Source organism: Polypterus senegalus, chromosome 7, assembly GCF_016835505.1.
Source record: "Polypterus senegalus isolate Bchr_013 chromosome 7, ASM1683550v1, whole genome shotgun sequence".
NCBI lineage: Eukaryota > Metazoa > Chordata > Cladistia > Polypteriformes > Polypteridae > Polypterus > Polypterus senegalus.
Window position 1 is genome coordinate 172,363,779 of NC_053160.1, and position 25,799 is coordinate 172,389,577.

The window sequence follows — 25,799 nt, forward strand, 5'->3', positions numbered from 1 at the left end:
AAAGTTCCCGGAATGCATTTATTCTGCAGCCAGAAGGGTTTGGTTATATCAATCGCTGCTAGATAGCAGTTCAAGTTGTCATTGAGAGCTGTTATCATGCGTTATAACGTCAGCGCAGTTGTTTTTCAAGTCGCAGTTCTCGTTTAAACTTCGGTTGTGTCTGTGAAAGGTTGTTCGTGAAAATGAGTGATTTGAAAGACCCAAAAAAGCTCGACAAGTTCACAGCAACACCAAGTCAATGCTCATTTGCTTCTTTGATGTGAAGGGTGTCATCCACAAGGAATTTGTGCCACAAGGACAGACGGTGAATGGAGCAGGGATGTTCTAAGGAGTGTGTGAAATCGAATTCACCGAACACATCCTCAGATGTGGGCTGACAAATCATTTCTTTTGCATCACAACAATGCACCAGCTCAAACATCTCTGATTATGTGCGATTTTTTGGCTTCTACAAAGTTTACTGCCATTTCCCACCCTCCGTACTCCCCCGATTTAGCGCCGTCTGATTTTTTTTATTTCCTAAGATGAAGATGAGGCTTAAGGGACACAGATTTGAGATGGTTGAGGAGATCCAAGCGGTAACAACCGACGTCTTGAACGCACTGACAAAAAATGACTTCCAGAGGTGCTTTGAAAGGTTGAAATCTCGCTGGGATTGGTGTATCAACTCAGCGGGTGACTATTTTGAAGGAACTGTTCACCATTAATTGTTATTTGGTGTGTATGCTTTTAAATAAATGCATCCCAGGAACTTTTGGATCACACCTTGTATATACCAGTAAAACACATGCACCTCCAGTTCTGTCATATCTGTCCCACTACAAAAGGTTAGATATAAACAACAGTAAACTTTCTGCCCACTATTTGAAAAATGTATAACCATAAAATTAATTATGAACTCTGAATACATATAATACAGTGTCATAGCAGATTATCAATAGATTGGCTTGAAGGGATTGTGCTTTACTTACAACAAAGTCTTCTGCACGCCAGGTTGCCACTCCTTGAATTTTTTTGAAATTACAGAACATATCAGTTGATAAGCTTTCAATCAAGACCGACAGTAAGGCTCTAGCCCAATTTATGCCGCGAGTAATCGCACGAGAGGCGGACAGATATTACTATTTTATATATATACAGTATATGGTGAGAGAGTACTATGGAATGGCACCTGTCATACAAACAAGCATAAGGGAGTGGCTCACGGGTGTTATTTTATACAAACATAAAGGAAACGTTTTGGGGATAACAAAGCCACTAATGCAATTTCTGTTTCCTTTGGAGTGGAAAAGAACATGCTGGAAGTGTACTGATGTCACTTCTGCATCTGATTTCACTAGTCCCAACCTTTCCAATTCCTCAACTATAAAGCTTCTAAGGTTTTGTTCACTATAGACCTTGCTCTTCTGTTCAGCACAACAAACTTCGTTCTGAACCTGGTGCAGCCCATACTGTATTTTTTTTTTTTTCATTTCCTGTTTTTACAACCTAGACATTATAAATGCTGTCCCTTGGAGCCAAATACCCTTTTCCATGTATTCTCTTTATTTTCACACACCCCATTGAGGATTAGTTTCTGTTTCCTGTCTTACTCCTGATGGTGCTGGTAGTAGATTGAATCCCTATGACCCTAAATTGGATTAGGTGGGTTTGTACAGTTTGTATGTTAAGGTACTGTGTATACTATTATATATATATATATATATATATATATATATATATATATATATATATATATATATATATATATATATATATATATATATATATATATATATATATATATATGCAGTGCATGCGGAAAGTATTCACAGTGCATCACTTTTTCCACATTTTGTTATGTTACAGCCTTATTCCAAAATGGACTAAATTCATTTTTTTCCTTAGAATTCTACACACAACACCCCATAATGACAACGTGAAAAAAGTTTACTTGAGATTTTTGCAAATATATTAAAAATAAAAATATTGAGAAATCACATGTACATAAGTATTCACAGCCTTTGCCATGAAGCTCCAAATTGAGCTCAGGTGCATCCTGTTTCTCCTGATCATCCTTGAGATGTTTCTGCAGCTTAATTGGAGTCCACCTGTGGTAAATTCAGTTGATTGAACATGATTTGGAAAAGCACACACCTGTCTATATAAGGTCCCACAGTTGACAGCTCAAGTCAGAGCACAAACCAAGCATGAAGTCGAAAGAATTGTCTGTAGACCTCCGAGACAGGATTGTTTCGAGGCACAAATCTGAGGAAGGTTACAGAAAAATTTCTGCTGCTTTGAAGGTCCCAATGAGCACAGTGGTCTCCATCATCCGTAAGTGGAAGAAGTTCGAAACCACCAGGACTCTTCCTAGAGCTGGCCGGCCATCTAAACTGAGCAAACGGGGGTGAAAGGCCTTAGTCAGGGAGGTGACCAAGAACCCGATGGTCACTCTGTCAGAGCTCCAGAGGTCCTCTGTGGAAAGAGAAGAACCTTCCAGAAGGACAACCACCTCTGCAGCAATCCACGAATCAGGCCTGTATGGTAGAGTAGCCAGATGGAAGCCACTCCTTAGTAAAAGGCACATGGTAGCCCGCCTGGAGTTTGCCAACAGCCACCTGAAGGACTCTCAGACCATGAGAAACAAAATTCTCTGATCTGATGAGACAAAGATTGAACTCTTTGGTGTGAATGCCAGGCGTCATGTTTGGAGGAAACCAGGCACCGCTCATCACCAGGCCAATACCATCCCTACAGTGAAGCATGGTGGTGGCAGCATCATGCTGTGGGGATGTTGCTCAGCAGCAGGAACGGGGAGACTAGTCAGGATAAAGGGAAAGATGACTGCAGCAATGTACAGAGACATCTTGGATGAAAACCTGCTCCAGAGCGCTCTTGACCTCAGACTGGGGCGACGGTTCATCTTTCAGCAAGACAACGACCCTAAGCACACAGACAAGATATCAAAGGAGTGGCTTCAGGACAAGTCTGTGAATGTCCTTGAGTGGCCCAGACAGAGCCCAGACTTGAATCCAATTGAACATCTCTGGAGAGATCTTAAAATGGCTGTGCACTGACGTTTCCCATCCAACCTGATGGAGCCTGAGAGGTGCTGCAAAGAGGAATGGGTGAAACTGGCCAAGGATAGGTGTGCCAAGCTTGTGGCATCATATTCAAAAAGATTTGAGGCTGTAATTGCTGCCAAAGGTGCATCGACAAAGTATTGAGCAAAGGCTGTGAATTCTTATGTACATGTGATTTCTCTGTTTTTTTATTTTTAATAAATTTGCAAAAACCTTTGTAAATTTTTTTCATGTTGCCATTATGGGGTGTTGTGTGTAGAATTCTGAGGAAAAAATGAATTGAATCCATTTTGGAATAAGGCAGTAACATAACAAAATGTGGAAAAAGTGATGCGCTGTGAATACTTTCCGGATGCACTGTACATACTAGCTGTGTAAGCCCTTGCTGTAAAAAGCCTGCGGTCCTAGTAACTATTAAAATTGTCAGAAAAAAAATTGAAATGTAGAGATGTCAGGTAATTGAAAGGAACTACTCTGGGCATCTCTCTTTTAGGAGGATTCGGTTCGCCGATGTGCTTGCATCGCTTGCGTATTAGCGACAGGAGGAAAAATAAAAGGCATACCGGTTTGCTGATGTTAGAGGCTAACCGACTTTGACTTTCTTCTGAGGTTTCGTTTTGCTGACGTGCTCGCCTCACTTGTGTTATGAGTGTCTCAGTGAGTTTTCTGTTTGCTTGGAGGCAGAGTTCTTACCCCGACTCCACCTCTCACTTTCAGGCCGGAGAGACGCACACACTTACACACTTAGACGTTTATTTATAAGATATATAGAGTATATACAATATAATATATCCATGCAAGGAACAGTTCATTCCCTGACATGGTAGGTGGCAGTTTTCCTCCAGCCTGAACCCAGTTAGGACACCCTGTAGGGTGGCATGGAAACTGAAGTTCTCAATCACAACCCTGTTGGGGTCCTTGGGTACCACCAGAGGGGGCTGTTGGGTGAGGACTGCCCTGGTCTCTGCACAATCTGGACCAATCACATGACACCTGATGCAGTCCCGGGTCCATTTTAAAAGAAGCTTGCAGCCTCACCTCAGGGAGACAGAGTTGACAGGCAGTGGGCAATTCTTATTTGGAGGAAGGAGTGAAGAAATTGCTTGTTATATTCATGTCTTGATTTTGGATGGTGCTTGATTTGAAACGTGATAATAACAAATAAAAATCCTTTATTTGAAACTGGAGTTGTGTTGGGTAATACTGTGTCTTCAGTTTGGGGCTCAGTAGCACTCCCTTGTAGTTACTCCACATATATACAGTAAACTAGCAAAATACCCGCGCTTCGCAGCGGCGAAGTACTGCCTTAAAATTTTTATTAAGAAGAAAATTAAACCTTTTTAAACTAAGGGAAAATATTCCAATGATTATTTGTTAAGGATCTCTTTGTATACCACATTGTCAGGCGGTTGTAATATGACCAAGCTGTGCGCTGAGCTTACTCTTGAGCATGCAACGTACAGTTGGCCATGTGAACAGTAATCTTGTTTCAAATCTCACAGCTTGGATTACTGCTGTCATAATCAGTTTGAGTTTCATGGTTTGTTTCAATTACGACAGTATTTGCAGGACTTGTGTTGAAATGACATTCGGCATCTGTCAAGCGTTTTAAGTATACAACCAGTTTCATCGATAACTTCACATCCAGCTTTTGAGAGTTTAAACATTCATAAACATCAAAGTGTTCACTACTGAAATCATCACCTGTGAATCTAAGATGTTTAAGAGGTATTGGCAGTTGTCGAAAGGTGTAAAATATTTGGCCATTTCGGTACACTTGAAATCGACAACCAAACAATTCAGCGGCAGCCATCAGCTCACATGCAGAACCATAGGTGAAGGGCTTAAGCATTTCACTCTTGTAGTGCTCCTGTGTAGTATAATTATCTCCTGTACCATCATCAGTCCACACCTTGAACCTGTCCCAGTCTTTCAATACATAAGACACAATGTTCCTCCGGATATCAAGAGTGAGCCTGATATGGCCGTGCAATATGTAACAAAGAGAATGAAAAAGGGAGGTGCCATCTCCGGGCATGGAAACCACTCGGTAAGTGACAGTTCTTTGATCGATGGTTATCACCTCGATAGACATTAATGGGGGTATGGTTGGAACGATAAAGGAAATGGGTACCTGAACAATGTAAAGTAAGTCTAAAATACCTATACAATAACTATAATCGTAATAAACGAACAATAAACACTGGAGAAGCCGTGGATTAAATAAAAAGGCTGTAGTTATCAGCAGGGAGACGTGAATCCCGTGGCGAAGCAAGGAAGGGAATGTAGAGACCAGAGCGACGGATGGCCTTATATAGGCAGGCAGCCAACAACATGGTAGGCATTGGATTGGGGGACCCAACGGCACCTCACACGGTGACCGAGGTGCAAGCTATGGACATATATATGTACGTAAGTAGGATTCAGTTAGCGTTGGGAACCCACGTACCAAATTTCTTGAAGATGGGCCCATAAGTAATAAAGACCGTTGGAAAGTTCAATATGGTGGCTGACAGTGGCATCATACCACCGAAATAAGTACGTACATTGGTTTCAGTTAGCGCAGGGAAGTCGCCTACCAAATTGCATGAAAATGGGACCATAAATAAGAAAGTTCAACATGGCAGACTTTGTCGACCGTTATGACCGTTACGTGTAGAATTTCAAAATGAAACCTGCTTAACTTTTGTAAGTAAGCTGTAAGGAATGAGCTTGCCAAATTTCAGCCTTCTACCTACACGGGAAGTTGGAGAATTAGTGACGTTGGAAAGTTCAATATGGCGGCCGACAGTGGCGTCATACCACCGAAATAAGTACGTACATTGGTTTCGGTTAGCACAGGGAAGTCGCCTACTAAATTTCATGAAGATGGGGCCATAAATAAGAAAGTTCAACATGGCGGACGTTGTCGACCGTTATGACCGTTACGTGTAGAATTTCAAAATGAAACCTGCCCAACTTTTGTAAGTAAGCTGTAAGGAATAAGCCTGCCAAATTTCAGCCTTCTACCTACACGGGAAGTTGGAGAATTAGTGACGAGTCAGTCAGTCAGTCAGTGAGGGCTTTGCCTTTTATTAGTATAGATATATACACGTGTGGGCAAAAGTAGGTTTACTGTTGTAAGCATGTGAAACACAGAGTTTATTCTTCTGTTAATTGCAGTAAGTGCACTGTGCCATTGTGGCATTCTTTTCAGTTAATAAAGCTATTGTAATAATTATAACTTGCATGTCTTTTTCCATAGAAACATCAGTAAACCTACTTCCTGTAGATGGAAGCGTTATTTTAACTATTCAGAATGGTTTGGTTTTAAAAAATTCAAAAAATAGCCTTGAACTGTAAAATACATGAGCAGATGTTTTAGTGCACGTTTGAAATTAATTAAATCCACAATTTTGCTAATCTAAAGTGAATAGAAAGTTAAGCCTATAAATTAACGTTTTAAAACAACTGTTGTTTAGATCCAAGATGTTGTGCAGTCTGACCTGCTCTTGCTGAGTGTCTTTTCAGTATCATGGAATTATCTGAGAATATCATCGAAAGATCTTTGAATTTTTCAATGAAAGAATGAATGCTCAACAAATCAAATTCTCATTCTCTATGTAGCTATTAACATCATTCAACACTACATTGAATTTAAGAAGGAAAACAAGTGTGCAATAAAGTTTAAAATGCACTTGCCCTTATTTTAGTTAGCATTTTTATTGTCAGACATTAAATTTAAAAAAAAAAAGGTCTGCGATTTAAAAACAGACCACTAGATGGAGATGAAGTACTAACTATTTTTTTGTTGAAGATATTTGTTTGCCTCTACCTCAAGTCTGTGGGGTGTAAAAATACTTGATAGTTGAAGCATAAACACAATTATGAATTGTGGCAAGATATTAAGTACACTGTCACAGCCAGTCCTTAATTTTGTCATTTCTTTTTATTTCCGATTCACTAAGCATCTTAAGAGATATGACATATCACTTCTGGATGACATGTCAGCTGAAGAACTGAATATTCTCACAACCAAGCAGTAACAAGCTTGTACTTACATGTATGGCATTGTAAAGTCGGTAAGCAAAATATGAAGATCTGTCCCGTGTGCAAAGAACTGAAATGAGAAATAAAACTTAACATACAGAGGAAAAACATATTTATTTATCAGTTCCTTTATTTCACTGTCACATGTTATACTTACTAATTGCAATGCAAAGTTCCTGAAAGTATCCATCATAGCAGACACGTATTGCATCTATAATGTCTTGCCCAGAGATATTTTGAAATTCCTGAAAAACTGAAACAACAAAAATGATGAAAAATGGCTTCAGTTCTTTTGTGTCTTTGAGTCAAAAAACTCTTCATTGCAACTACTTTGACACTGTGCCAAAAATTCTATTTGATATTTTTGAAAATAGGAAAAAAAAATGAATGCTAACCTATTATGCAGAAAGCAACTTGTCTACATCTTGAACTAATTTCATTAGGGGACCAAGCATTCCCCTAACAACTGGAGTGCACATTTAACAAAGGAGAAAGGCACACAGCCTGGAGAAAAATAAACAAATTCTGAATGATATCTATTTAAAATTATTAATAATTGAGGTGGCATTGTGGTTTTCAGTTCTGACATTCATATCTTTAGGACACTATGCCTGAAAGTTCGCCATTCACTGCCACTGTGGAGGGTGCTTGTTCTCCCACTGTCTGTGTAGTAAGTTCACAAAGTACTCCTGCTTCCTCCCAAATCTCTAAAATGTGTTTTTTTTTATGAACTGGTGACTCTACATTGCCCTGCTGTGAATAAATGAGTGGGGAATGAGAGGAAGAAATAGAATATGGGTCCTGTGGTAGACTAGCATTGATTGTGGGCTGGTCACTGCCTTGTGTTAGATGTTGGCAGGGTACCCAGCTCCCAATAACCTTACAATGAAAGAAAAGCCACATTTCTTCTTAGGGACAAATAGAGAGAGAGAGAGAGAGAACTTTATCTATCTATCTATCTATCTATCTATCTATCTATCTATCTATCTATCTATCTATCTATCTATCTATCTATCTATCTACTGTATCTAAATGACTGGACAGTTCTCACACGTCAGCCATGATGAAAATCTCCATATTGAAATACCATTTCTGTTTATTTTTTCATTTGCTTTTAGCATTAATTTGAAGTCCAAGGTGTGGAGGGCCCAACTTCTCAGAATTGGTCAATAGCAAGGAAGTAGAGTGTAGTTATAAAATATGCCACTAGGTATTGTATGCTTACTGTCTGGTTAATCAATCCACCAAGTGGCATAGTGCTTAGTTGATCGAGTGCATATTTCTGGCATTTATCCTACAATCATGCACATGACTTGCCTAATTTTTTTTTTCTCGAAGTCACCATGGCAGATTTTCAGCTAGCTATCTATAGGGTGAGCCAAAAAAGAAGTACCACATTTCAAACGTTTATTCTAAAAAACCCTACAAGATAAAATAAATTTCATTACGACACAAGAAAGGGTATACAAAATAGTTTTTTTTCACTGTGTTTTAAAAATGATGTCTTCAAGGTTGTGACCATCATTAGCGATACACTCTTCGAGACTCGTTCAGCCATTTCAAGGGGAATAGAGGTAATTTAATGGCAAATAGTGTCTTTGAGGGCTTCAAGGTTTTGAGGTCGGTGTATGTATACCTTCGACTTGAGAAAGCCACACAAGAAGAAATCACATGGAGCGAGATCAGGCGAATGTGAAGACCACCTGACATCACCGTGCAGGGAGTTCAGCTTCCTGGGAAACATTTCCTGCAAAGGTTGCATGGATCTTTGCCCCATATGAGCTATTGAGCCATCCTGTTGAAACCAGGCATCCACCACATCTAGTTCTTCCAGTTGTCTGGCATTTCAATGTAATGTTCTGAAGTGACGGTGACCATCGCTCCCTCCTCCTCAAAAAAAGTAAGGGCCTACAATGTCAAATTCTGCAACGGTGCACCAAACTGTAACACACTTACTGTGCAAGGGTTTCTGATGAAATTCACGAGGGTTGGCTTCAGCCCAATAGCAAAAGTTTTTCTTAAATTATGCAACCATTAAAATGGAAATGTGCCTTGATGCTACACTTGATGATGGCATCTCGATGAACGGCTTGCAGAATGTTCGCACACAACTCTCTACGGCTCTCCCAGTCTCTCTCCATGAGTTCTTCCACTACTGTCATTTTGTATGGATGGAAATTAAGGTCCTCATGCAAAATCCTCCTTAAAGATGTGTTGGAAATGCGTAAGGCAGAAGCATATCTACGCACTGAACGTCTAAGAGACTACAAAATTGATGCCCTTACAGCTTGGATGTTTTCAAGCATTCATGCAGTCTGAGGACGGCCTGGAGAATTTCTGTTCAAAGTTGTACCCTTCTGTCTAAATTTAGCCACCCACTGTAGAATTGTTTTCCTATATGGGACGTCGCCATTAGGAGGAATGCTGAAGGCGCGTTGCGTAGTGATGATGGATTTGTTGTTTTTGAAGAACGTTTTGGCAGTGAAATCACAGTGCACACCAGACCAAGACATGTTGCAGACTGAAAACTACAATGGATCGCCTATCACTCACGCAATGACCTTTGAAAAATGTGGTACTTCATTTTGGCTCACTTTCTATCTATCTATCTATCTATCTATCTATCTATCTATCTATCTATCTATCTATCTATCTATCTATCTATCTATCTATCTATCTATCTATCTGTCTGTCCCTCCTGAAACCTAACCATCATAATGACAAAGAAGGAAACATATACAGGTCAAGTCAGGTCAGAATGGGGAGCATAAACTGGTACAGCATGTTGCCACACTCACCACATGATGAAACAGCTCAGGATCTTGCTTGACAATTCCCAAGGCAGACATATGGTCCAGTCCCACCACCCAGAAGTGATAACCCATCTATCTACCGCAGCCAGGCGTTAAGTGGGCGTCCTCTTGGCCTGGTTGAGCTGCTTGAGTCCAAAACAATGAGGATCCAGTGAGCCAGATCACCCTCGGGGAATCACACCACATGCCCATAATACAGGTAATGTGCCTCTTTCAGGACTCCGTGAGCAACCTCTCATTCAACACAAAGTCAAACTAGCGATACCCAATGATTCTCTGAAGAGACACAGTACCGAAGGAGTCCAGTCTTCGTCTCAGGTCACTGGATAGCGTCCATGTCTTGCAACCATATAGCAAAACAGGAAGCACCAAGACTCTAAAGACTGGGGCCTTTATCTTTTTTCAATGTGCCACACACCCCTTCCCAGTGACCTCATGATGCCCCCATGCTCTCCCAATCCATCTACTGACTTCATAGGAAGAGTCACCAGAGACATGAATGTCACTACTGAGGTAAGTAAACCTCTGGACAGACACACTGCTGATGACTGAGCACAAGAGGTCATTAAAGGCCTGCATCTTGGTTTTTATCAGGACACTCGCAAGCCCAGACACTCAGACTCCTAGCTCAATCAGAGCCTCCATTGACATATAGAGTATTATGCTATATATATTAAATATATTATAACTATACTATAATACAATATGCTATAATACTATATATTATGCTATACATCATTTATATAAAGTATTAGATGATACATCTTCCTGTTACCACCTAACGGTATGGGGATCTCAAGTATTTCCCATCACCTACCAGTGTCCTGGAGTCATTTGCTCCAGGGTTCCATACATAATATTGGGACATAGTGTCCTCAATCAGCACCAGCTTGTTCTCACTGACAATGAATCTTATCACCTTGCAGATTAATTTCTGTCCATCACTATGGTAGTGTTCTGTCCATTATAATCTCTGTCAGTCCCCTTTTTACAGTGTATGCCATAATATAGACAGCCTATAACAAGTATTCACCCGCTTGGAAGTTATCACATTGCATTGTTATACAACATTGAATCACAATGGATTTAATTTGGCTTTTTTGACACTAATGAACAGAAAGAGATTTTAACGTCAAAGGTAAAGCAGATCTCTGCAAAGTGGTTTAAATTAATTAGAAATAACTAATTGCTTAAGTATGCACCCTCTTCAAGTTAGCATGTTTGTCAGGCATGACAGCCTTGAGTGGGGGGGGTGATGTCTCTCCACCCCTATCAGATTTGCACATCTTGACACTGCCATTTTTCCCCATTCGTGTTTTAAAGCTGCTCAAGCTCTGTCGAGATGTATGGGGGTCGTAAGTGAACAGCCTTTTCAAGTCCAGTCGCAAATGTTCAAGTGGATTAAAATCTGAACTCTGACTTGGCCACTCCAGTACATTCACATTGTTGCTTTTTAAAACTTAAACTGCCACACATTTCGGGGTTAATGCACCGCTGGACGTCAAATACTTTTTTGCTGCAATTTTTAAGTAAACATCACAATTCACCAAGAAAAAGTGAAATTTTAACGGAACGCATTTTTTTCATGCAAAGCGCATTACAATTACTGCAACACTGATCATTTTACAAACTGCCAATGAACTGTAAAAAAATTTTAAAAACTACTGCAACCATCTATTATTATATGAACAAGGTACAACTGATGCCATTGATGAAATTCAGTAAATCACTGACTGCGCCAACTGCGCTTGAACTGGCTGCATGAAAGCACACAGAGACCAAAGCTGATGCTTGCAGGCTAGTCTAGTGCAGCGGCTGAATCCCAGGGACAGTGATGCTGCAGTGCTGCAGGGGGCAGCAGTTGTCATGAGCTGGCTGCTCAACAAATGTATGGCACTGACTGATCAGATCAGGCATGTTGGCAAATTTCACTTGGAACCAACTTTAGCGGTTGTGGAGTTCAATGAATGCATGTCGCTGAATATACTCTGCTTTGGTGTGCTGGCAAATTGCACTGAGAACCGAGTATAGCCGGTTCCGGCGGTTTAGGGATTAAGCCATTCCAGTGTAACTTTAACTTTATGTTTGTTGTTGTTGTCTGGTTGGAAACAAATTTTCCCTGAAGGTGCAGCTTTCTTGCAGACTGCATTATGTTTTCCTCCAGGATGCAGTTCTTCACCTGATATGTTATTTTATCCTCATAAGCCTTCCGATGAAGCTACCATCACCTTACCTCACAGGGGATGATGTCATTTTGATACAAAATTGCGCCAAACATGACATTGAGTCTGAGGGCCTAGAACTTTCTTCCAGCTGACCTCAGAGTCTTCCATGTGCCATCTATCAAGCTCTAGCTGGGATGTCATGTGTGTTTTTGTAGCGGTCAGGGGCCGCTAAGATTCACACCGTCAAAAATGACGGTGATTTATTTATTTTCATAGAGGATACCCCAGGAACGTCCCCAGCCATGGATCGACCCACACACACGCACAACAGAGAACAAATGAAACGCAATGGGAACAATTAAGAATATAATGAAATTAAATGAACTAAATGAAAACACTAATACCACCCCTGACCCCTTTGGCGATATTACATTTAACAAATAAACACTAACACCACACAGCAAAGTCCATGTAAACCAAACTGGATGAAATGAGAGGTGATGAAGTTAAGTCCAGCGATCTGTATGTTGAAAGGGTGAGAGAACACTCAATCCTACAAGTAGTTTCTGAAAGGATGAGGTCGGATGGATGGTTAAGGAGCGCTCTGCTCTTCTGGAAAACCAATAAATTCCAACACAGTCCTCAGTGCACAGGTAGACAGACGATCCAGACCCCAACAAACGAATACAGTCCAGGACACAATGATTAATTAAGGTTCAAATAACACCAGGCAGCACGACAGATAAACGTAACACACAATGCACCAAAAAAAACCCAAACTTTTTTTCTATTTGCCCCCTGCCCTCCTTTTATTCTCCTTTGACCACCTTTGAACCCAACATCCCCTGCCAGGACTTCTGGGAGATGAAGTTCTTACTTAGCAGCACTGCTACATTTTATTCTCTGTGGTATCCTCGTAAAGCTGTGACTGGTGAAGCACCTGGGCAACAGTTGTTGTCTGCACAGTCTCTTTAATCTTAACCAGTGTAGCGTGTACCTCCTTTACATGTCTCATAGGTCTTTTAGGGACCTCTTTCACTGATCTTCTTAATACACAATTAATTAGTTTTTGTGGATGGCCTGCTCTAGGCAGATTTACAGCTCTGCCATACTCTTTCCATTTCTTAATGATCGATTTAATTGGACTCTAGAAGATATTTAGTGACTTGTATATTTTCTTGTCTCCATCCCATGACTTGTGCTTTTCAACCATCCTTTTCACCAAGTTGCTTGGAGTCTGTCTTCAATGTCTTCATTGTGTAGGTTAGGCCACCATACTGACTCATCACAAGCTAGATCTTCCAGTTACAGGAGCATTTATTCTATAATCCAGGGATGATTTAGATGTGTGATATTAGTGGGGTGATTAGATAGATAGATAGATAGATAGATAGATAGTGTCAGGGATGCCAGGGGCAACGACCCGGTCGGGATTGCCGTGAGGGACTGGAAAAGGGTCAAGGCCCACCCTGGATCACATGGGGGCCGCCTTCCTGGTTGTTCTGGGGACCACGGGTTGAGGGCATGGAAGCCCCACCCTGTAGGGGCCCGTGGTTACTGCCAGGAGGGGCCCCAATGCCTTGGGGACCTGTTACCTCAGCACTTCCACCACACTAGGAAGTGCTGGGGGGAAGAATAAGGACGATAACTGGAAAGCTGTCAGGGAAAACAGCCGGCACTTCCGCCACCCTGGGGCGTGGCCAACGGGGGAGTGTCGGAAGCACCTGGAGCTCATCCGGGCCATGTATAAAAGGGGCCGTCTCCCTTCATTCGAGGCTAGAGTCGGGTGGAAGGAGGACAAGGCAAGAGAAGAGAGTGGAGGCGGCCCGAAGAAGAGGCATTTGTGGCCAGGACTGTGTTTGGGGGGGTTTTGTGCACTAGTGGACTGGGTCTGAGTGACCATATTTGTAAATAGTATTTGTAAATAAACACATGTCCGCCTGTCTGTGTCCGGGTCGGCTCCACAATAGATAGATACTTCATTAATCCCAAGGGGAAATTACTCATACAGTTAGTTAATTTGTGTATTTAAATAATAATCTTTGCTAGTAGTGACTCTGCCCTGTTGAATTTAGTACTTTTCTTCCAGAACTCCAGTTAAAATATTATCCCAACATGCAAAGCTAAGTGTCTTGGGTATATGGCTACTGCCTATGTGGAGTTTATGAATTATGTTGATAAGAACTATTTATAAATGCTTTGAAATCATTTCATTTTATGCAAGATATCAAGCTTTTGGGGTCTATCCCCTATTTTTTGTCCTCCAGATCCAAAAACCCTACCGTTAGGCCATTTTTGGACCATATTTATGAAGGAAATTACAACCTTATGATAAGGAGAAAACAAATAGGTATCTTCAGCAAAAAATAATCAGATGGACTTGAAGTTGTGCAGACCAGATCAACTGACCCCAGTTGTTCGCCCCATTGGGATACAAAGGGTCAAAGCTTCTCCTGTTCACAAAACTTCAACAAAATAGGGAAGGATAAAAATGACAAATTTGAAACGTATTCATGTAAGATATCGTTTCAGACTGTTTCATTGTCACTGATTACAGTAAAAGTATGATGTTACTTTTTATTTCTCTTCCTCCTAGCCCTCAATGGGCCTCAATCAGAGGGTGAAAACGACACATTTCTATTACAATCAAGAATATTTAGATTTGAAACATTTAAAGTGAAGCACACATTTTAATACTTTAAATATCTGATGGAACTATGCTTGCTTGTTATGTACTCCTATCCCATGAAGTACATTACTTATGAACACCCAACTTAAGGCGGCTTACGCCAGTTCTTTTTCTCTCCATTTTCACCTGAGATTTCTTTGAATGTTTCAGTTTCCTCCTACTCCACGATGATGTCCAGTGTTTTGTAGTTGGACTCAAGGGTGAGTGTGGCAGTGTGTTTGTGATTCAACTCTAAGATGGCCTGGCGTTCTCACCTGATGATTACAGCTGCTGGATTTCATTAGAAGTTCAGCAAATGGATTGGTAGATAAGTAGTTGGTTGTTTCCAAAGAATTGACAAATCAATGATGTTCACTGAAATTAATTGCAATTAGATGGTTTTTGAATTTTTTTTTTTAACTAAAGCCCTAAATAAAGAATGCTAAATAAATATTTTTAAGGGCAAAGAAAAAATAACAAAGAATTAATATGATTTTAAAGCACCGCATTGGCTAATAAGATGAGCCTGGGCCAGGGGTCTCAAGCTAAGTTCCTGGTGAGCTGGGGAAAGCGTCAAGTTTTTCATTTTTTCTATTGAAATTCCAAATTAGAAGCCTGTTGACTGAACGTTATATTTAATTAGAGATAATTTGCCCCAACTCTTTGACTGTTGTCTCGAAATTACAAAGTAAGCAGATTTTTTACTTCTCTGTGATCTCAGCAAAGCTTTTTATTGCAGTCGTAGCTTTTACGGCACAGGTGTTTATTCAGTCTCTACGCTCCTGTGTTCTTTTGTTTCACTTGCTTAAGATTTTAAGGCCTTGATTGCTCCTTTTTTTCTTAGCCAAAGGAAAATGAACTGCAAATGACAAGGTGGCTAACAGTAGAATGACTAACATGCTCCCATTCATATCTGTGCACGTTCAGTATAAAGCATCAGAAGACAGTGTTTAGAAAGAGAGAAAACAGGATCGAGAGGGACTAATTTGTTCCATTTTGCATTTTTTTTTGTTTTGTTGATTTTATGAGAATGTAAAATATACACTGCTAAAAATGTTTGATGCATCAGAATGAGAGCAGGAACAAGCCACGTAATTAACGGACACGTTCCCTGAATGCTTTACTCTGTTGCTTCTTTTTTTTCCATGGCTGGTTTTACACTTAACATTCGTAACATTGTGACTTAATAACAGGCTTCAGAGGCTCATTTTAATTTTACATATAGATGCAGGGATAAAAGGGGAAGATGAAAACATTTATATTATACTTCCCAGGATATGTCAGAATTTAACACTTCAGAGAATATCTTGATAGAGATTTTCTGCTGTAAATGTAGAAGAATCGCATAAAAAAGTACACTTCAGTTTTGCATTAGAGAACTCTCCTAACTCATCCTGCAGACATGATTAAAATATGAAGAGCAGGCTCACGAAACGCATGCTGCTTCTCCTGAAGAAGGTTTTTGCTTAATGTAATTTATTGTAAGTGCGTTGCACTTAAGAAGACTGAAGGATTTGCACTTAAGATCAGTGAGTCAAGTCAGGCAGGAGGTCATTTCAGGTCATAACACTTCAGCTCCAAATCATCTGTGAAGATCTCTGCTGAAGCTGGATTAAGCAAGATTAAATGTCGAAAGGAATTCCCTCCATCAGACAAGACTAATGCATAATACCATGACATAAGAAATCAGCCCTGCTTCTATTTACCATTCCACAATCAGGGGGAGATGAGCCTTACTGCCATATGGGGAGTATCTGCGCAAATCCTACAGTGCAGGTGGTAAACTTGACAGAACAGAATTCTGTTGCTCATCAAGTTCTTCACTCATTTTACCAGAATTCTATTGTTCATCAAGTTCTTCACCCTCCTCCAAAATAATTAAATCATGTCTCTTTCCATGAAAACATATAATAACCATGAACTATATATGTAGTCGTCAGCCCTGCTGTCTCAGAGATCCACGAGAAGCTGTCTGGATGGAGTTTTGCATGTTCTCCATTTGTCTACCTGAGATTCTATTCTAAATATGTGAGTGTTAGAGGTTAGGAGCATGCACTGATACAGTGCCTTGCCACACCCACCACACAACAGATTGATTAGAAATTTTAGGAATGATGTGAATGAGTGTGGCTAGTGATAGACTCAAACCACACTCAAGATTGCAGCACTGCACTGGAATAAGTGAGTAAATGAAAAAAAAATAACTCATTTTATGAATGTTGGGGTCAAAAGGAAATCCTACTGTGTACAATAGTGGGAGCTTTTGAGCCATTCTCAATCAAAAAAATAGGAAACTAGCGTCACTAAAAAATAAAGTACACAGGAAGGTTATGTGTACTTTCTTATAGTAAGGGACAATATATAAATATTTAATGAGAATGTCCAGAAGATACACATAGTCAGAGAGCATGTCACGGTCAGAGTCCCTCTTTTGTCAAATTTAGATCATAACTCAACACATTGAAAATCAAAAATGAGAGCAACAGTTCAAAAACCGGGAAGTCACAAAGCAAAGAATTTCTTAGAAAGCACAAACGTGACAATCTATCCGCAAACTCGGACAGCCCAGAAATGTCAGGATTGAACTTTAAACTGTTGCGTTGATGAATTTGGAAGCAGCGTACATCCCAGAGAACTCTGGAAAAATTACTCTTTCAACAAACAATGCAAAAAACTCAAAATGGTGGCCCCCACCGAAAACAAAAATTATATTTCAGGATAACCCTAAAAATATTCAGCTTTCTCGAAACACTCTAAAGTCAAACATTCATATATAATGAGCTCCGAAAACCCCAAGAAAGCCACAGAGATCCTGAAAAACCATTTGAGATTTACCGTAAAAATGAGTAAAAGCTGCTAATAATAACAGTATGAAAATTTGAGGTTAAGACGTTTTAGATTGATTAGAAACTTTAGGCTTGGTACTGGGGCATGAATGAGTGCAGCTAGAGATAGACACACAACCCATTGAGATTGTGACACTGCATTGGAGTAAGTGAGTGAACAAAAGAAAAAAAAAATGAATGACTCTATTTTTGAATGCTGGGGTCATCAAATAACTCCTGTGTATAATAGTGGGAACATTCCAAAAATGCCTTGGAAACCAGGGATATCTAAAAGTGAAACACCCAGGAAGGTACTGTATGTGTACAAAAGAGATAATAAAGATTCTGTGACAATGACTAGAAGATACAGATACTCAGAGAGTAAGCCAAGATCTAAGTCAAACAGGAAGCCATTCTTTCAAAAATTTAGGTCGAAAATCAAAAGTCAAAAATAAGGACAGAAGTTTAAAAACCATAAGTGACAAAGCAAAGAGTTGTGTGGAAAGCATGAACATGGGGATCATCTGCCTGCAAATTTGGATACCCAGGAGATGTCTGGAATGAAGTTTAAACCATCGCTCTGACGACATCCCAGAGAATTCTGTCAAAATTTCTATGACAACAAACAATGTGAAAGACTCAAAATAGTGAAAAACAAAAATGGTGGCCTTGCATAATGTTAGAAATATTCAACTTTCTCAAAACACTCTAAAGTCAAAAACTAATATCAAATTCATATTCTTTAGTTCCCAAACCCCAAGTTAGTAAGACTGATACATGGAAATTCATCAAAAGTTTCCCTCAAATAAACTGTAATAAGTTGCTCTCTTTCTTTCATATTTCATGCATTCCTCACATTGTTCTGAGCTTTCTCTCTTCCACCATATGAACCTGTGCCCTAAATCACCTCGCAACTCGAAATTCAGTAGGTCCTTGTGAAGTCCCATCTAAGGCAATCCCAATGTCAGACATGTGCTCTGGAAGCCTTGGGTCTTCTGCATTAGAGCTCCACCTAGCAATAGGTTCTCTGTAGGTGTTGAGTCTCAGCTATCATTTAAATAGGCAGAGAAAACCCAAGTCATCTTTTGAACCTTTTGTAAAGAAGGTGTTGATGCATGTCACCAGCAACAAATCACTCAGGGTCCCAACCCTTCTCTGTCTCAAGTCCTTACACAGAGAGGCTAACCACAACAATTGTAAAGATCATACGTTAGAAGTTTTCACATTTTATCATTATACTGCAGTGAATCACAGTGGGTTCAATTTATTTTGTTATGTCTAAGTGAAAACAATTGAATTCACCCCCTTCAAATCAGTATGCACCTCTGGCAGCCATGATAGCCTTAAGTCTATGTGCTCAAACTCCTTTCTCTGTCAGCTTTGAAAATCTGGACATTTTTCCCATTCTTCTTTGAAAAACTACACATGATCTGTCAGCTTTCATGAAGATCATAAGTAAACACTGTGGAAGCTGGCCCGGACACAGATAGGCGGACACGTTCAACTCACCCAACACACGTTTATTTATGATCTCCATCATGTACACGGTGCAACAACAACCCTCAAAAGTCCTGGCCACGACACAGTGCCTTCTCTTTCTTCAGGCCGTCTCTTTCCCTCTCCTTCTAGAACTCGTCTTTCTCCTCCCGACTTCAGCCATTCAATGAATGGAGGCGGCCCCTTTTATAGTCACCCGGATGTGCTCCAGGTGCTTCCCGGCAGTCTTCCACCGGCACTCCCCAGCGTGGCGGAAGTGCCGGCTGCGTACTCGGAAGCACTCTGGGTGTCCCCAGAATTCTTCCCCCCAGCACTTCCGGGTGTGGCAGAAGTGCTGAGGTCCAGGGCTCCAAAGGCATAGGGGCACCCCCTGGCGGTGACCACGGGCCCCTACAGGTTTGAGCTTCAAAGCTCTGAACCCATGGCCCCCAAAGGTACCAGGGCAGTCGTCTCCACATGGTCTGGGGAAGGCGCAAGCCTTCCTTTGGTCCTCCTGGGCGTCCCGGCCGGGTCGCCACCCCTGCCAACTCCGACAACACACACAAATTCTCAATTGGATTTGAGATCTGGACTTTCACTCAGCCACATTAACATTGTTGTTTGGAAGCCATTTCTGTGTAGATTTGGCTAATGCGTTGATGTTCTCTGCTTGCTGGAAAGCAAATCCAAGTCACAGGTGTCTTGCAGACCACATCAGGTTTTGCCCAATGGTTTCTCTGTATTTTGTTTGAGGAGTTTTGCAGAATCTAGTAGTTTTTAACTCTTTCCTACTCTGACATACTCAAAAAAATAAACCTGTTTAGTCTCGAGCAGAGGAGATGGTGTGGGGACCTCATCCAGTTCTTCTAAATTACCAAAGGCGCTTATAAAGATGATTCAGCAGAATTCTTTCAGATTAAGGGTGAATCACATACTCAAGGACATCAGTGAAAACTAACGGGAGGTGCATTTAAGACTGAAACCAGGCAGCACTTGGTTACACAAAGAGTTTTGAGAATCTGATACAAACTACCGAAACATGGAGTGGAAGAACAAACTTCAACAACCTTAAAGAAGAATCTGGAGGAGATATTGGAACAGGTTAGTTAATAGCTAAATAAATGAGCTTGATGGACCGAATGGTCTCCTTCTTCCCGTTTGTTAAATTTCTTACATTTCTTATGATAGAAAGAAAGACCTGTGCACACAGAGCTAAGGCTGTCATGGCTATCAAATAAATACTGACTTCAATATTTAAACCTTCGATTATTTCTTGTTTTACATTTGTAATTAATTCAGACCACTTTGCAGAGATCTGTTTTTCATTTTGACATTAAAGAGTTAGTGTGAACAAAGCCAAATTAAATCTTCTGTGATTCAATGTTGTATTTCAATTAAATGTCAACATTTCTAAAAAGTGAATACTTTTTATAGGCACTCTATGTAATAAATAGTAAAAAAAAAATTGCAAATAAAAACGTGTTCAGGTATTGATATTCCATGTAATCCCAAACGGCAATAATGTAAAAGCCAGCGCATCAGAATATGCACTAATTTTTTTGACCTTGTTTGCAGAGCAAGTTATGATCATAATTGCTCTAAAAGCGCTTTTTAAAAATAAATGATTGAAAATCAAAACTAAAAGTGCTACATCAGTATATAGCTTTGAAAAAAAGATAAATTACAAAGAAAGGCTTTTAAATAAAATTGTGATATACAGTCTTCTCCACATAGAAGTCAAAAAAGAAAGGTCTGCCCTCCAAATGACAGCAGAAAGCTATTGTTGTTTATTATCTTCTTTCAGCTTGAAACCATATTTAGAAAGTCTGAGATGATCGATGCTAGCTGTTTGAGAAGGATTCACTTTATACTGCACCCCGCTTCTAGTTTATGGACACAGCAGGAGCAGGATAATACAAAAAAGAAAATCATCCCCACTGACAGTCAACTGTTAGGTGCCATACGTGGAGGAGCAAAATTATATTTAAAGGGTAACTTAGAGGTTGAGGTATATTGTTATAATCACTGTATGTTTACACTGGTCTTATTGTAGATTCTGCAAGTTTATTCAGTGTCAAATCAAAAACTGTATATTACTAAAATAAAACATATCATTCTCAAACTTGCTTATCTACTTCATGTGATGTGATTAGTATTTTAATTTCATTTTTCTGGTGTCACCAGAATATGCTTAAAAGATTTATATCATTTCTAGTGCTTTGAACCCAAGCACACTGAATTTTTAAAATTCTGAGTTAGTTTTAAAGATTACAAAGACACAGAGGTTGTTATTTTTTCTGATCCAATGTTGTTTGTGGCTTTGTTACCACACTGCGGTGGTCTATTGTTAAGATGTGTGGCCTTGGAGAACTGTGACTTGTGACCTGTGACATGATAATGTAAAGTCGGCACAGTGCACTTACTGGCTGTCTGAGATTACAGATAATACCTGAGAGCATTTCTTTGTTTGACTTTGAGTTTGTACTGATCTTGGGCTTTGATTGTTGACAATGAATTTTAGTTTCAGTTTGAGCTAACCTTAAATATACAGTAGTATATATCTCTAATTTAGAATTTTGCCTTGTTTTTTTTTTTACTATGTTCTATCTTCTGGTATCCCCATAGGAATACAAAATCCAAAAAAGGGATCTCCTTAATATCTTTTAGTTTTTGAAATAAAATGGAGACGTTTTCTTTTGTCTCATGCTTTCGTCTTTCTCCTTAGAAAAAATAACACAGTAGTCTCCCAAGTGTCTTTTTTTGAGTTTCAGCAGAGACATCAGCAAAGTCGCACAAGGGTCTCAGATTTTTCCAAATAGTGTCTTGACAATTTTTTGTCTGCTGAAGTTTTGAGACTAACACAAGTATTGGTTTTCATTGGTTTTCCTGCTTCCGTGTTTTTAGATCTTTTTGTCAGATATTTCTTTGGTATACTGAGCAACTTCTCAGCAATTTGCCCTGGCAGGCTGTCAATCAACGTCTGGGCCAAATCCTGACTGATGGCAGCTGCCCATTCTTGCATAATCAATGTTTGGAGTTTGTCAGAATTTGTGGGTTTTTGTTTGTCCACCTGCCTCTTCAGGATTGACCACAAGTTCTCAGTGGGATTAAGGTCTGGGGAGTTTCCTGACCATGGACCCAAAATTTTGATGTTTTGGTCCCCGAACCACTTAGTTCTCACTTTTGCCTTAATGCACGGTGCTCCATCATGCTGGAAAAGGCATTGTTCATCACCAAACTGTTCTTGGATGGTTGGGAGAAGTTGCTCAGTATCAAGTCAAGTCAATTTGGGTAGCATGCACTGGTACAGCGCGTTGCCACACCCACTACACGATGAAACAACTCGGGATCCCGTTTGGCAACCCCTCAGGCAGACATGTGGTCCAGTCCTACCCTCCGGAAATGACTCTCTATGTGCTGCAGCCAGGTGTTACGTGGGTGACCCCTTGGCCTGGTCCAGCCACTTGGGTCCCCAACAATGAGGTTCTTACAAGCTAGATTACCCTTGGGGAATCGCACCACATGGCCGCAGTGCTGTAACTGACGCTCGCTTACAATGCAGGTAATGTGCCTCATTCGGGACTTCATGAGCAACCGCTCATTTGACACAAAGTCAAACCAATGGTTTGCACAGTATACCAAAGAAATATCTGAGAAAAAGATCTAAAAACACGGAAGCAGCAAACTTTGTGAAAACCAATACTTGTGTCATTCTCAATACTTTTGGCTTTTGATATTAACAAATTAAGATCCCTTCTGGCAGTAGCATGATTTGAACCAGCAACCTTCCAGATACCAGTACAGACACTTAGCCACCACTTTGCCCTAATACCAGTTACTCAGACTCTACACACTGCTACACTTTAGCTTTAGACACTAGCCTCTGTTTTGCCTTTTATCCACACTACGCCATTGTTTTTATCCCCCCATATGGACAGGTGAAAACATAGATGTTTGAAAATACACACTCTAATCATGCTTGATTGTAGCGTTTCTGTGATTTAACATCATCGTATTCCCTAACTGGTCACACTTCATAAAATGAGTGCAGGAGGGATGCTACTACTACTACTACAGTACTTACTACTACTACTGGAAGATAACACAACTGAAAGATGAACTGTAACATTAAATTAATAGTTCCCTTACTTTTACTATTGTCATTGATTTTTGTCTCTCTTGTCATGGACCATAGCTACCCTGCACACCTACCTTGAATAAACATCTTAAGGCCACGTCACACGACATGACTTTTCCAGTGATTTTCAGTCTTAGCCTTTACATAACTGTGGGGACTGGGAGGTAGTCAGTGGTGCCAGTTTCATAGTCTGACATTCCCAGCAACTTACTCCAACTAATTAACAAGGATAGATTGTTTCTTTGCTTATGGGGTGGCCTCTGCATGCATGAGACCTGACAGAAATAAATGGTCATCCAGAAATACAATTCACATAATACAACTGCGAGAAATAGGGATTATGTGTGTTTTGGACCTCACGAACAGAAGAGAGGCTCGTCTGTCTGATGTCTTTTATTTTATGTACCACGACAGAATGGAAACAAGAAAAGGACTGAGATTATGGCTGAACTTGCCATACATGTTAACCTTTGATTTGGCACCATCTCTATCATGTAACACACTATTGAAGCCCAAAGAAAGTTGTGAGAATGATTGCGCTTGAAAGTCATCATGCTGTTGGTAAATGTGATGTGCCCAGCAATTTTCGGTTGTGTAAATTGACAAGGCCTGATGGCAAGATCGGCAACTGCAGTCAGGAAATCTGACTTACCCAATGACTAGAAGTTTCATAAAGTGACATTGGTTCTAAGAGAATGGATGAGTGGATGGATGGATTCAGGTAAGAAGGCCTAGAGTCAATTTTGATACACTTCTAAATTTTGTTTTTCAAACGTTTACATGTGTGTGCATTTCAAACAACTTATGAATTAGAATAGTGTTACTGGAATACTACAAAAATTGTTTGTCTAGCCTCAGAAAGGACATTGTCATGAGGACCCTGTATAACCCTGCCAAAATCTCTCATTTTCTTTCTGCTTTTCTCTGTGCGATTTACCAAGAATGAGACCCGGACTCCTGCATGAGGCTCTTATTTACCATCTCTTGCTCTGAATGTCTCAGCCTGTCTGCATGACTCTTTTTGATGCATGTGGAATTCAAGAGCACCATAACCCTGCTGAACAGGTCACTTTCTCTCTGGCATTTATAGCATTACTTCTCTGAAGGACGGTCTGTCGGCTGCTAGAGTATATTAAGGATTATTTTATGGCAATAATCGCATTGCAGACGCAGAGGTCTGTATATGAAATTAAAAAAATCAGATTGGACAATACCTATAAGTCAATCTGAGTGAGACTGAAATTGTTGGACAGTGCATTGTTAACAAAAAGAAGTTGAATTTATCAGCTATGTGTTTAAGATTATAAAAGGAATTAGTACAGTGGATCTGCGCTGTTTCTTTAAAAGGAACAAACATAGGGACACAGTTGGAATCTTGTTAAGGGTATGTTTTGCACAAACTTTGGGACATTTTCCTTCACACAGAGAACCATAAACACAAGGGATGGTAGAGAACAGGACTTTAGGGACCTTCAAAATTTAAGTGATGCTTTTTTGGAGAAATTAGGTGAGCTTTGTTGGGCTAAATAGCCTGTTCTTGTCCAAAAACATCCTAACCAATGTGTGGCACTGTCTGTATGTGCCCTGTGAGAAACTGGCATCCAATGGATGAAAATTAGAATAATCTAGATGAGAACAGGCCATTCAGCCCAACAAAGGGCTGAATGCCAGTCCTATCCACTTCCAAAAAAACATCAAGTCGAGTTTTGAAAGTCCCTACAGTCTTATTATCTACCACACTGCTTGGTAGCTTATTCCAAGTGTCTATCGTTCTTTGTGTAAAGAAAAACTTCATAATGTTTGTGCGAAATTTACCATTCACAAGTTTCCAACTGTGTCCACATGTTCTTGATGAGCTCATTTTAAACTAACAGTCTTGATCCACTGTACTAATTCCCTTCATAATTTTAAACACTTCAGTCAGGTCACCTCTTAATCTTCTTTTGCTTAAACTGAAAAGGCTGTGTTCTTTTAATCTTTCCTCATAACTCAACCCCTGTAGCCCTGGAATGGGCCTAGTTACTTTCTCTGGACCTTTTCTAAAACTGCTATGTCATTTTTGTAGCCTGAAGACCACAGCTGCACCCAGGACTCCAGATGAGGACTCACCAGTGCATTATAAAGGTTGAGCAGAGCCTCCTGTGACTTGTACTCCACATATCAAGGTGCTATATAACCTAACATTCTGTTTGCCTTCTTAATTTCAGATTTAAAACTGTCAATTTAAAGTCCACTGTGACTCCTAAATCCTTCTCATAAGGTGGACTCTCGATTTTCTGACCACCCATTGTGTATTCAAACCTTAACATTTTTGCTTCCTATGTGTAATTCTTTACATTTACTGACATTAAATTTCACCTGCCACAAATCTGCCCAAGCCTGTATGCTGTCCATGTTCTTCTGTAATGATATAATGTATTCCAAATTATCTGCTAATCCACCTATCTTGGTATCGTCTGCAAACTTAACCAGCTTGTTATTATTATTTCTATCTAAATCTTTTCTATATAATGAATATAGTAGTAACATGGCTGTCTCATGACTTATTCTTATTCTTTGGCATTATGTAACTGCATATCATGAAAGGGATATGGCTGCCGAAGGTTCTTAATTAATTAAG

At 40.0% G+C, this 25,799-nt stretch overlaps 1 protein-coding gene across 1 annotated transcript in view; it reads right to left on the reverse strand.

The window, feature by feature from the left end:
• Nucleotides 1-25,799, reverse strand: part of LOC120532219 (annexin A10-like) — a 128,519-nt gene that overhangs the window by 18,179 nt on the left and 84,541 nt on the right. Inside the window, exons 9-10 of the mRNA XM_039758068.1 lie at nucleotides 7,252-7,347; nucleotides 7,106-7,164 (exon numbers count right to left, since the gene is read on the reverse strand). Of these exons, the coding sequence (XP_039614002.1) occupies nucleotides 7,106-7,164; nucleotides 7,252-7,347 (155 nt within the window). The remainder of the gene's footprint in view (nucleotides 1-7,105; nucleotides 7,165-7,251; nucleotides 7,348-25,799) is intronic.